Consider the following 12,100-nt stretch of genomic DNA (forward strand, 5'->3'; position numbering starts at 1 on the left):
AGGGTGAGCCATCGCTGCTGGAAGAGACATCAGCCCCGGGGCAGCCCGAGGAGGATCCACACCGAGTCTGTGGCGGTTCACGGGGCGTCCGGTCCCCTCACCCCGAGTGGGAGCCGAGACGGAGCAGCTGCGGCCCCTTCTGGAGGCAGTGGGATGTCCCTCAGAGGCGAGTGGGGTCAGAAGTCCTGCAGCGACAAAATCCAGCGTGAGAAATGTGCCGGGGGGGAGGGGGGAAGGGGGGTGGGGGGGAAGGGAGGGGGGGGAGGGAGCTGGGGGGGGGGAAGGGAGGGACGGGGGAGTGGGGCAGAGGGGGAAGGGGGGAGCGGGGGGGGAAGGGAGGGGGAATGAGGTGTGAGACGATGCGCCCGTGAATTCCTGGCTGGGCTCTGTGCCCAAAGAGCTTCCCACACCCCCCCTCCCCCCCCCCCCCTCCTCCCTCCCCCCCCCTCCCTCCTCCCTCCTCCCTCCCCCCCCCCCTCCTCCCTCCCCCCCCCCTCCCTACTCCCTCCCCCCCCCCTCCTACTCCCTCCCCCTCCCTCCTCCCTCCCCCCCCTCCCTCCTCCCTCCCCCCCCCTCCCTCCCCCCCCCTCCCCTCCTCCCTCCCCCCCCCCCTCCCTCCTCCCTCCCCCCCCCTCCCTCCTCCCCCCCCCCCCCCCCCCCACACACACACAGCAGGAGCCTTACCGTTAGTGAGGCTGAATCCATGGATATCTGTTTCCGTGGCAACCGCGTGCTGGAAGAGCCTGCGGAGATATCCTGGTTTAGTGCGGGATACGTCTATTCCCTGGACACACACACAGCACTCCCAGATACAGTCAGAGCAACAGAAGCTCAACAAGTTCCCAAACAATCCTTTCTACTCATTCAACACCCTGCTGGCAGGGATGGGTGAAGCTCCCTCCACACTGTCCCATCACACACTCCCGGGGTCAGACACAGGGTGAAGCTCCCTCCGTGCTGCCCCATCACACACTCTCAGAGCAGGGGACTTCCTCATTGGGTCTGGCCATTCCCAACTCCAGCCAGTGAGCCAGCAGGGGTTTTGTCTGAGTTGATTGCCTGCCTCTCATTTGGGGATACATCGGTGCCCAGGTGACCCTGCAGACAGAGCACGCATTGGCCGTCTGGAGATCTTCCGGTCCAGGTGTGCACTGCTCAGGCTGGAGTGCACCTTAGCCCCAAATGATGACATTTTAACTTGGGGCTTCAAATAAAGTCATGTCACACTAAATTCAAACCAAGCACTCAGACTAGGGGACAGGAGATAACGCTGCACTTGTGTCAATGAACTTTGAGCAGAGACCTGGCGACAGAGTGGTTGGGTCTGTGTGAATCCAAGCTCATCTTCACCAATGCCAGAGAGGGCTAGTTCACAGCCAGGCGGAGGACTGTGGTGGCATTTGTTGGGAGAGGCTGACGCCTTGGGCAGACCTCAGACTGGTCTACTTGTTGCTGTGGGATCCTCCCTGGCCCAGGAGCTGTGACGCAGGATGCTGCCACATCTAGATATTCTGGAAATGTGGAGGGTTCTGGGTCAAGAAGCCTCTGTCCCCCCCACCCCACCCCACCCCCCAAAAGAACTCAGAAACTGGAACATGTTTTAAAAAAACTCCTCCATGTCATCTGGCAAATCATAACGCACAGCCGGAGCCACTCACGCCTCTGTCCTCCCCTGGAAATTAGGAGCAGGCTATTCGGCCACTCTGTACCATTTGTACAGCGTGGAAACTGGCCCTTACGCCCATCATGAACATCCATTTACACTAACCCTATTGCAACCCATTTCATTCTCCCCACATTCCCATCAACCTCCCCCCCCCACCCCAGATTCACCCAGACACTATGGGCAATTTACAGCAGCCAATTAACCCACTGAGCCTTTGGGATGTGGGATGAAATTGGAGCAGCCGGGGGTAACCCACATGGTCACGGGGAGAGCATGCAAACTCCCCACACAGAGCGCTGGAGGTCGGGATCGAACCCAGGTCTCTGGAGCTGTGAGGCAGCGGGTCTCTCTGCTCCACACCCCAGGGAGTTCAGTGCAACAGCAATCCATGTGTACTGAGAATGAGCGGTCTCACAGTTAAGATTGCTATTTCAGGTATTGCTTACAAGTAACCCTGAGGCTGTGAATTGGGTCCAGACTTACTGGCTGCTGATCCACTGGAGGCCTTGTCGCTGCTCAGGAAGCCCAGGAGCCCAGACTCGGTGTTGCTGCGGTGCCGGAACATGGGAAGGTTGAAGGGAGCCTGGCCTTTCTCATCCGGAGAATTCACCGGCTGTGAGAAGGAAAATGTCAGTCATCCATGGAGGAGGGAACATCTCCAGTGTCTCAGCCCCAGGACCCTGCCTCTTACCGGGGGGGGGGGGGGGGGGGGGGGGGGAACGGGTCCCACACACACACACACACTGACCCTCACCAGGGGTCAGGTCCCATATACACACACACACACACACACACACACACACACTGACCCTCACTGGGGGGGATGTGTCCCACACACACACACAGACCCTCACCAGGGGGACGGGTCCCATACACACACACACACACACACACACACACACACACTGACCCTCACTGGGGGGGATGTGTCCCACACACACACACAGACCCTCACCAGGGGGACGGGTCCCATACACACACACACACACACACACACACACACACACTGACCCTCACTGGGGGGGATGTGTCCCACACACACACACAGACCCTCACCAGGGGGACGGGTCCCACACACACACACACACACACACTGACCCTCACTGGGGGGGATGGGTCCCACACACACACACACAGACCCTCACCAGGGGGACGGGTCCCATACACACACACACACACACACATACACACACTGACCCTCACTGGGGGACGGTCCCACACACACACTGACCCTCACTGGGGGACGGTCCCACACACACTGACCCTCACCAGGGGGACGGGTCCCCCCCACACACACCCTCACTGGGGGACGGGTCCCACACACACGTGCACCGACCCTCCTCACTGACCCACCTTGTCCCATCTTCCCCTGCCCCTCACCCCCAATCACCATCTCACCGTCCCTCCCCAACCTCCCTCCTCCTTTTTGCTCCCCATCGCTCACTCCTCCCTCTCTCCCCCCACCCCCCCTCCCCAGGTCACTGACCAGGGGCCGGTCGCGGAGGTTCTGCGTGGGCTGCCCAGGGCCCACGTGGACCACGTGGCTGAAGTTGGTTGGGTTGGAGATCAGCTTGGACCTGGCCTGGGGATCCTTCAGCATCTCCCTGTGGGGCAGAGAGGAGAGGATGAGCTTCCGAGGGGGTGGAGGGCCGAGAGGGTGCATAGGGTGAGAGGGCACAGAGCTGGGGGGAGGGTCTGAAGGGGGAAGAGATGGACAGGATAATGGGGTTGTGGGGAAGGGTGTGTAGTCAAGTCAGGGGTTATTATCACGTGCAGTGAGGTACAGGTATTGGTTTATTATTGTTACTTGTACTGAGGTACAGTGAAAAACTAATCTTGCAGACCAATCGTACAGGTCAATTCATTACACAGTGCAGTTGCATTGAGGTAGTGCAGGTAAAAACAATAACAGTACAGAGTAAAGTGTCACAGGTACAGAGAAAGTGCAGTGCAATAAGGTGCAAGGTCACAACAAGGTAGATCGTGAGGTCAGAGTCCATCTCATCGTATAAGGGAACTGTTCAATAGTCTTATCACAGTGGGGTAGAAGCTGTCCTTAAGTCTGGTACAGTGAAGAACTTGCAGCAGCGTCACAGGCACATGCGTTCAGACAACATGCAGAACAAAAATTACACACAAATTATGCAAGACATTGAAGGAAAGGACTGTGCAAACACAAGACACAGTCAGATGCAAGTCCACGGCAATGCAAGAGGTGTTCTGTTTCTGAGGCAGTGATTAGGGTTGTGCCGGTTGGTTCAAGAACCGAGTAGTTGCAGGGAAGTGGCTGTTCCTGAACCTGGTGGTGTGGGGACTTCAGGCTTCTGTCCCTCCTGCCCGCTGGGAGCTGCGAGAAGATGGCGTGGCCCAGATGGTGGGGATCCTCGATGACAGTTGCCACCTTCTTGAGGCAGTGCCTCCTGTAGATGCCGTCAGTGGTGGGGAGGGCTGTGTCAGCTGCTCTCTGCAGCTGGTCAGGGGCAGGGTGGAGGTGTAGGGGAGAGAGTTGGCCTCATGGCGGGGGTCGGGGGAGACCTCACAGTGCACCAGAAAGCGTTGGATTCCCTGTGGGACCTCCCACCAGTCCTGAGACAGGGAGAGATCACGGAGGAGGTGCAGATGGGATTGTTACCTTAACGTGTTTGAGCGTGTAGTGCAGGGTTACTCTCCCACTGGATCAAAGCTCTTAGCCCGGGGGGAGGGGAAAGCAGGAGTCCCTAAAGCAGCCCTAACACCTTCTCCATTCAGAAGCGGCTGACGGTTCATGGCCAGCCTCCACAGAGCGAGATAGGAGAGGGAGCCAGCTCCACTGTGGGCACCAGTCAGCTCGAAACAAGGCGAGTGAAACCAGGCTGCTGACCATAGGGTCTCCAACACCCTTGTGTTTGTGAGCTCCCCAAATCGGGGAAGGGGGGGGGGGGCAAATGTCCCATATACACAGCCCTTGGACGGGTGATCTTGGAATCACTGGGACATCAGAGACGGGTGCAGCGACTGTCACCGATGAGAGGACCGTGTCAGACTGACACTGGCCTGGGCCTCCAGGGTGGGTAATATCAGCACACTGAGGGCTGGGCCCTGTGTCTGCCTCTGTAACACTCCACAGGAGGGTTCCCCAGTGGTGCTGACATCTTGGAGGAGAATGCAGAGGGGCAGTGAATGCAGAGGAGGATGTGTACCAGGAGGGAAAGTGCTGGCCTGGTGCCTCAGAGTGAGATACAGCACGGAAACAGGCCCTTTGGCCCATCCAGTCTGTGCTGGCAACCACTTATTTACACTGATTCCACACAGTCACAGGGAGAACGTGCAAACTCCACACAGGCAGCGCCGGAGGTCGGGATCGAACCAGGGTCTCGGGAGCAGCGAGGCAGATGCCGAGGGGAAGGACGGTGCAGGTTCCCATTGGTCCCGGATTTTCCGAGGCGCTCCCTTCCCCGAGCCCGTCCTCACCTCCACTGCTGGACACGGTCCTCCTCGGAGATGCGGAAGGCGAACTGCCGCTTGCTCCCGGTGCGGAACAACTGCCGCCGGCCGCTGCTCGGCGTCTCGGAGACCACCAGCGAGTCCCTCCCTGGGGTGGGGTACACAGTGAGAGTCAGACCCGGCCAGCGACGGGCAGGAGGGAGGGAGGGAATCTGGAGGGGTGTAGGGGGACCGAGGGGTGCACGGGGACCGAGGGAGGGAGACCGAGGGGTGTGGGGGAGACCGAGGGGTACGGAGGGGTGCGGGGGGACGGACACTAACCTCTCTCCTCGCTCCGCAGGTACACCAGCCGGACCGGCTCTCCAGCCGCGAGGTTCAGCGACCCGTCCGCGCTCAGCGGTCGCACCTACAAGGTGAAGTCCGCAAACTCACCGCGTGTAGGAACGTAGGCTGGTCTCTCCCCCGCACCCCACCCCCCCATCCCCACTCCCCCCTTCGCAACCCCAGCGGGCCACAACCTTCCCCACCTCACCCACCCCCTCCCTCCCCTCCCCTCCCCCTCATCCTAATTTCCAGCAGACCCACTGTCCGTGGGGGCTGCTCGTGTCTGGGACCAGGGTCTCAGTCTCTGCACCCACCCCCCCCCCCAGCTCTCCACCCCACCAACCCCCGGTCTCACCTTCTTCAGGGGGATGGTCTGAACCCACTCCGCCGTCTTCACACTGAACACATTCACCATGTTCTCACTGTACACTGTCAGGTAGCTGCCATTGCAGGCTGTGCAGAGAAAGATCACAGGGTCACACACCTGACCAACACTCATTCATTACTGTGACCCCTGGGGTAGGGAGAGAGGGAATCAGCCGGGGTTCCTGACGAGCAGTTGGAGGGAACTCTGTCGTGATGCCTTCTGTAGTTGGCCAGTCCAGGGCAGCGGGTGTGAGGGGAATGCTCCGGGACTGAAACCCAGCGGTGAGATGGAGCACAGTGAGAATCCACGGCGCAGGCAGACCATTCGGCCCCTCTTCACCTTGCTGTTTCTGCCCCGCAACCCAAGCTCCCCCCCCGTGTCTCCTCCATCTATCCCTTTCCTCCCTCAACCCGCCACTTTGCCCCTCCCTCTGCGACACCCCCCCACTCTCTGGTGGGGGGGGAGAGGTGCCCCCATAGCTTTGCTTGGGTTTACCAAAGGCCGTCTTCAAACGGTGACCCCCCATTCCCAAGAGCCCCCCCCCAGCCAACAAGAGACATCTACCCCCCTCCCCAACCACCCTGACATCACCTCCTCCCCACTTCATTTCTTTACGCTCTCTCTCTCCAACCACAGAAACTTGAATCATCGCAGCTGGAGGGGAGACCATTTGGCCCATCAAGTCCTTGGCGGCCCATCAGAGAGAAATCCCATTGGTCCTTTGATCCCAGGCCTCCAAAATTATCCACACCGTGGAATTTAAAAAGGGAAGGTAATCGTATTAAAAATATTTACAGAATTGATGCAAAACCCAAATCTGGTTCGCTAATATCCTTCCGGGAGAGCAGGTCGACATGGGGAGGCATCACCCCACATTCCCGACTTGCCTTTCCCATTAATTCTGTATCGCCTGCTCTCTGAATCTTCCAGTAAATATTTTAATGTTAAATACAAACGACTATTTTTTTTGTTTAAGTTGTGCTGGGATTTGGATTGGTAATCAGAGGAGCGAGAGAGAGAGAGTGTGCCCGGGGTGGGAGGGGTCCCTGATTATGTCGGCTGCTTTCCCGAGGCAGCGGGAAGTGTGGACGGAGGCAGCGGAGGGGAGGCTGGTTTGCGTGAATGGTACAGGAGGACGATGACGGAGGGTGTTTTAACGGCTGGGAGTCTGTGGCCCGTGGTGTACCACAGGGGTCGGTGCTCAGACCCTGACTGTCACGTACATTAACGATTTGGTTGGGAATGCAGCGTTTAGTCAGTTTGCAGGCGACACGACAATCGGTGGTGATATTGATAGGTGACGAGGGTAGCGGTAGGCTGTACAAAAGGTCTGTTCAAGAGTCTGGTAACAGCGGGATGGAAGCTGTCCTCGACCCTGGTGGTATGTGTTCTCAGGCTTTTGTACCTTCTGCCCGACGGGAGGTGGGGAGAAGAAGCATCACCACAACCAAGACCCGAAAACAGGCCCTTCATCCCATCCAGTCTGTGCTGACCATCAAACAGCGAGGTGGAGGGTCGAGGGGGGAAGGGGAGAGGAAATGGAGAAGGTATGGGGGGTGGGGAGGTGGTGGGCCAAATGGTCTGCCTGCGCCGTGGATTCTCACTGTGCCCCGTCTCACCGCTGGGTTTCAGTCCCGGAGTGTTCCCCTCACACCCGCTGCCTTGGACTGGTCAACTGCAGAAGGCATCACAACAGAGTTCCCTCCAACTGTTCATCAGGAACCCCGGCTGATTCCTCCTCCCTCTACCCCAGGGGAGGGGGGAGGGTGTGTGAGTGGGGAGGGGGTGTGTGTGAGTGGGGAGGGGGTATGAGAGTGGGGAGGGGGTGTGAGAGGGGAGGGGGTGTGTGTGGGTGGGGAGGGGGGGTGTGAGGGGGAGTGGGGAAGGGGGGGCGTGTGTGGGGGGGGGGGGGGAGACCCACACGCTCACCGGGTGAAGGCATCGACAGACTGGGGCACACACACCGGGCCGAGCCCTTACCCGCAGCGAGTGGCGCCGCCGGCCACATCAGCTCCTCCCGCTGGGCCCGCCGGCCCTCAGCGTCGACGAAGACCCCGACGGTGCTGAAGCAGAGCAGGAAGAGGTCCGGGGAGAGCGGGGCGGCGCACAGCGCGTCGGCCGGGGCCCGGCTCAGGAAGCCGAGGGCCGGGTCCCCGGGGCTCACCAGCTCCCGGGCCGGCTCCGGGCCCCGCAGCGGCCACAGGCTGAAGCCGGACGGGTACCCGAGGCACAGCCGCTCCCCGAACAGGCCCATCCATTGCACGGGGCCCGGGGCCTGCAGCTCCCGCAGCGGCCGCCAGCGGACCGGCGGCCCGGCCTCCAGCCGCCAGCAGCTCACCTGCCGCCGGTTGGCCAGGCAGAGGCAGCCGCTGCCCGGCTCGGAGAGCGGCCCGGCCGCCAGCAGCTGGGCCCCCCGTGCCTCCCGCACCTTGGTCGCCAGCTCTGGCCTGCCGTACAGGCGGAGGGAGCGGCCCCGGCCCGCCACAGCCGCCAGCAGCCCCGAGCCCGGCACCGGCACCAGCAGGTGGACCCGCTTCCTGTCTCCCAGCAGCGTGAGCTCTGCAACGGAGCGGAGGGGAGGAGGTTAGTGTGGGGGGGAGCACCCCTCCCTCCCTCCGCCCGCCCCACTGCCCCTCCCACACTCCGCTCCCTCACCCCCTCCCCCTCCCTCACCCCTCCCCACTGCCCCTCACCCCCCCCCACTGCCCCTCCCTCACCCCTCCCCACTGCCCCTCCCACTCTCCGCTCCCTCACCCCCTCCCCCTCCCTCACCCCTCCCCACTGCCCCTCACCCCCCCACTGCCCCTCCCTCACCCCTCCCCACTGCCCCTCCCTCTGCCCCCCCACTGCCCCTCCCTCTGCCCCTCCCCACTGCCCCTCCCTCCACCCCCCCACTGCCCCTCCCTCCCAGCCCCCTCACCCCTCCCCACTGCCCCTCCCTCCGCCTCCCCCCACTGCCCCTCCCTCACCCCTCCCCACTGCCCCTCCCTCCCAGCCCCCTCACCCCTCCTGCTGCCCCCTCTCTCCCTCACCACTCACCCCTCCTTCATCCCTCCCACTGCCCCCACCCTCACCCCTCCCATATCTCTCCCACTGCCCCACTCCCCTCGCCCCCTCAGCCCTCCTGTCCCCTCCCATTCCCTCCCTCCACCCCCACAACCCTCCACACCCCTCCCCTCTCCACCCCTGCCTCACCCCCCTCACATTTCACCACCAAAGCACACAACTGTGACCCTCCTTGCTTCCCACCCATTGACCCTGAATGCCCCCTTACCCCTGCTCCCTGCCCCATGACCTTTTACCCATCCTATGGCCTCAAATGCCCCCTTACCCTGCTTTAACCTCTACCTCCCTGCTATGACCCTCCCTTGCCTCCCTTCTGACCTCAGCACCTTGACCTCAGCCTACCAGGACGCTCCCTCACTCTGACCCTCTCTATTCTGTGGCCTCAATCCCACACCACCCTTAACCCCTTCTCTGCTGTCCTACAGTGCCCACACCGTGACCCCTTTATCTGACACTATGACCCTGAAGTCTGACCCCCAGCCTCAACCACCGGTGACCCATGCTCATGCCCTGACCCTTCCACAAACACCCACCATCCCAACAGGACAGAGTTACCGTTTCTCGTCACGTGGAGGAGGTAAAGCCCTTCATCGGTCCCCAGAGCAATTCGTTCCCGGTCTGAGATTGGGACAAGAAAACTCCATCAGCGGAATTACTTAGGTTCCCAAGGGAGAGAGAAATGGAGGGAGCTTCACCCTGTGTCTGACCCCGGGAGTGTGTGACGGGACGGCGTGGAGGGAGCTTCACTCTGTGTCTGACCCCGGGAGTGTGTGACGGGACGGTGTGGAGGGAGCTTCACTCTGTGTCTGACCCCGGGAGTGTGTGACGGGACGGTGTGGAGGGAGCTTCACTCTGTGTCTGACCCCGGGAGTGTGTGACGGGACGGTGCAGAGGGAGCTTCACCCTGTGTCTGACCCCGGGAGTGTGTGACGGGACGGTGCGGAGGGAGCTTCACCCTGTGTCTGACCCTGGGAGTGTGTGACGGGACGGTGCAGAGGGAGCTTCACCCTGTGTCTGACCCCGGGAGTGTGTGACGGGACGGTGCGGAGGGAGCTGAGGTGCGAGTCACATTACCCAGAATGGCTGCGGTCTGGACGTTGCTGATCAGTGGCAGTGTGTTGTCGTACGCCTCGGTGGCCTCCAACACCAGCCTCTCCTGCAGCCCGTTCTGCCTGCAGATGGAGACCAGCTCGTTGATCACCGTCACCCACTTGCGTTTCTCGCTCTCGTTCTCCACCAAAATCAGCAGGGTGGTCTTGGTGCTCGGGACCCTCAGCTGTGACGCCGTGACCTGCGGGGGGGGGAGCAGAGAGAGGCCAGTCGCCACTGTCCGGAGTGACCAGTGTTGGGTCAGTGGGACCGGCGCTGTGCCAGTCCATGGCTCCGACACTCCGGGGGGAAGCTGCCGCAAACACAGCTCCAGAAACGCCTCCCGAGGGGCGAACATCGACAGGTCACCGAGGGCGGCTTCCGGTCATACCTCAGGCAGGGAGGGGCTCGAGGGGCCGAACGGTCCCCTCACGGTGTTTCCGGTCACCATGTGGTGGGACCTGGGAGGGAGGGATGGGGATCGGCAGCCGAGGGGTTGGGGGTCACTCTGGGTTCTGGAGGGAGTGGGGGTAGGAGATGGGAGAGAGAGTGTGGGGGGGGGAGGTTGGGAGAGGGATTGGGGGTGGTTTGGAGAGTCATTGTGGGGAGGTGAGTGGGAGGGGTGGAGAGGGGGTGTGGTGTGAGGGGAGGGGGTGCAGTGGGAGGGAAGGGAGGGGGTGGGGTGGGAGGGATGGGGAGGGGGTGCAGTGGGATGGAGGGGTGGGGAGCGGTGGAAGGGAGGGGTGGGGAGGGGTGGTGGGTGGGTGGGGCAGTTAACTCACTCACCCGGAAGATGCAGGGCACGTCCTTCTTGTTGGCGTGGATGACGTCAGAGGGGAGGACGGAGCTGACGAAGAATCCCTCGTCCCTGCAACAGTGACCACACCCCGTCACCCGGTCGGTCCCCACACCCGGGGGGGGGGGGTACCCGGCGGTGAACTGTTCCGCCTCCCCCTCCAAATCCAAACCCTCCCCCAGTTGTCAGACGCAGTCCCCAACCCCACGGCCCTGGTCTGGGGAAAAGGGTGGGGTTCAGTCCCCGTGGCGGGGGGGGAGGGAAGTGGGTGAAAATGGGGTGTGAGGGGGAAGAGGGGCAAGGAGGGGGGGTAAGAAAGGGGGAAGAAGGGAGAAGGGGGGGATTAAGGGGAAGGTGTAAGAAGGGGGAGGGGAGAGGGAGAGGGGGAGGGGGTTGGGGGAAGAAGGTGGGGATAAGAGGGTCCGGATCCCGGACCGCACCCACCGGAGGTCGAAGATGTGCGCCGCTCCGGTCCCGGTTCCGGTTCCGGTCCCCTTCGGCTCTGCCGCCTCGAACACGAGCAGCCGGCAGTCGGACAGGACGGCGAACGCCCGCTGCCACCCCCGCCGCACCCCTGCCGGCCTGGGCACCTGCAGCATGGAGAACCGGTCAATGGGCTGTGCGCGCATCCCCCCCCCCCACAGCGAACTGCGCGCCCCCGTCACCCCCGTGACAAACTGCGCGCCCCCGCGCCTCAGCCATGCGCCCCGTCACCCCGCCACGTGCCCCCATCACCCCCATGACAAACTGCGTGCCCCCGTCACCCCTGCCACGCGCCCGTCACCCCCATGATGAACTGCGCGACCCCGCGCCTCGGCCGCGTGCCCCCGGCCCCCACGGCGAACTGCGCGCCCCCTTTACCCACGCGCATCCTCATGCTCGACCCTGAGACACGCAGCCGTCTCACGTCAGGCGCGCCCCAGTTGCTCACGCACGTCCTCGCGCTCGCCCCCACGCCAGCGTTCTCGCCCGAGAGCTGACAGGCTGCGCGCCCCCAGACCCGCGCGCTCTCAGCCCCGCGACTCACTCACCGACACGCTGCCCTCCAGCGCGGTCCCGGTACCTCTGCTCGGATCGATCCCCAGCGAGCGAAGCTGCCCGAGTGGCGCCGGACACCCCACCGCCCCTGCCGAGCAGCCCGCGTGGCAGCTGTAGTGGCAAACTGGGGGGGGGGGGTGTGGGGAGAGAGGAGATGGGTGGAGGGGGAGGGGAGAGAGGAGATGGGTGGAGAGGGAGGGGAAAGAGGGGGTGGGGGAGGGAAGACGCAGTTGGGGGAGAACGTGAGAGAGGGTGGGGGGGAAGGGGAGAGGTAGTGTGGGAGAAATGGGGTGGGGAGAGAGGGGGTGGGGGGAGGGGGAGAGAGGGGGTG

The 12,100-nt window shown here is 62.5% G+C and overlaps 1 protein-coding gene and 1 long non-coding RNA gene across 5 annotated transcripts in view; one reads left to right on the top strand and one right to left on the bottom strand.

Moving 5' to 3' along the window:
- Nucleotides 1–6: 6 nt before the first annotated feature.
- Nucleotides 7–12,100, bottom strand: part of LOC127586966 (serine/threonine-protein kinase MRCK alpha-like) — a 52,607-nt gene continuing 40,513 nt past the window's right edge. For all 4 annotated transcript variants that reach the window (XM_052045020.1, XM_052045019.1, XM_052045018.1 and 1 more), the window contains 13 exons: nt 11,763–11,893; nt 11,176–11,321; nt 10,722–10,803; nt 9,921–10,137; nt 9,402–9,464; nt 7,761–8,339; nt 5,769–5,866; nt 5,411–5,495; nt 5,117–5,237; nt 3,153–3,270; nt 2,150–2,279; nt 685–743; nt 7–185 (listed from right to left, as the gene is read on the bottom strand). In XM_052045020.1, coding sequence (XP_051900980.1) covers nt 177–185; nt 685–743; nt 2,150–2,279; nt 3,153–3,270; nt 5,117–5,237; nt 5,411–5,495; nt 5,769–5,866; nt 7,761–8,339; nt 9,402–9,464; nt 9,921–10,137; nt 10,722–10,803; nt 11,176–11,321; nt 11,763–11,893 — 1,838 coding nt within the window. In that variant the 3' untranslated portion in view covers nt 7–176. The remainder of the gene's footprint in view (nt 186–684; nt 744–2,149; nt 2,280–3,152; nt 3,271–5,116; nt 5,238–5,410; nt 5,496–5,768; nt 5,867–7,760; nt 8,340–9,401; nt 9,465–9,920; nt 10,138–10,721; nt 10,804–11,175; nt 11,322–11,762; nt 11,894–12,100) is intronic.
- On the top strand, nt 2,165–6,735 carry LOC127586967 (uncharacterized). Its single transcript, XR_007958733.1, has 3 exons — nt 2,165–2,295; nt 5,430–5,502; nt 6,417–6,735. It is a non-coding gene; the product is annotated as an uncharacterized LOC127586967 (long non-coding RNA).

Source organism: Pristis pectinata, chromosome 38 (genome assembly GCF_009764475.1).
Source record: "Pristis pectinata isolate sPriPec2 chromosome 38, sPriPec2.1.pri, whole genome shotgun sequence".
In the NCBI taxonomy this organism is placed as follows: Eukaryota; Metazoa; Chordata; class Chondrichthyes; order Rhinopristiformes; family Pristidae; genus Pristis; species Pristis pectinata.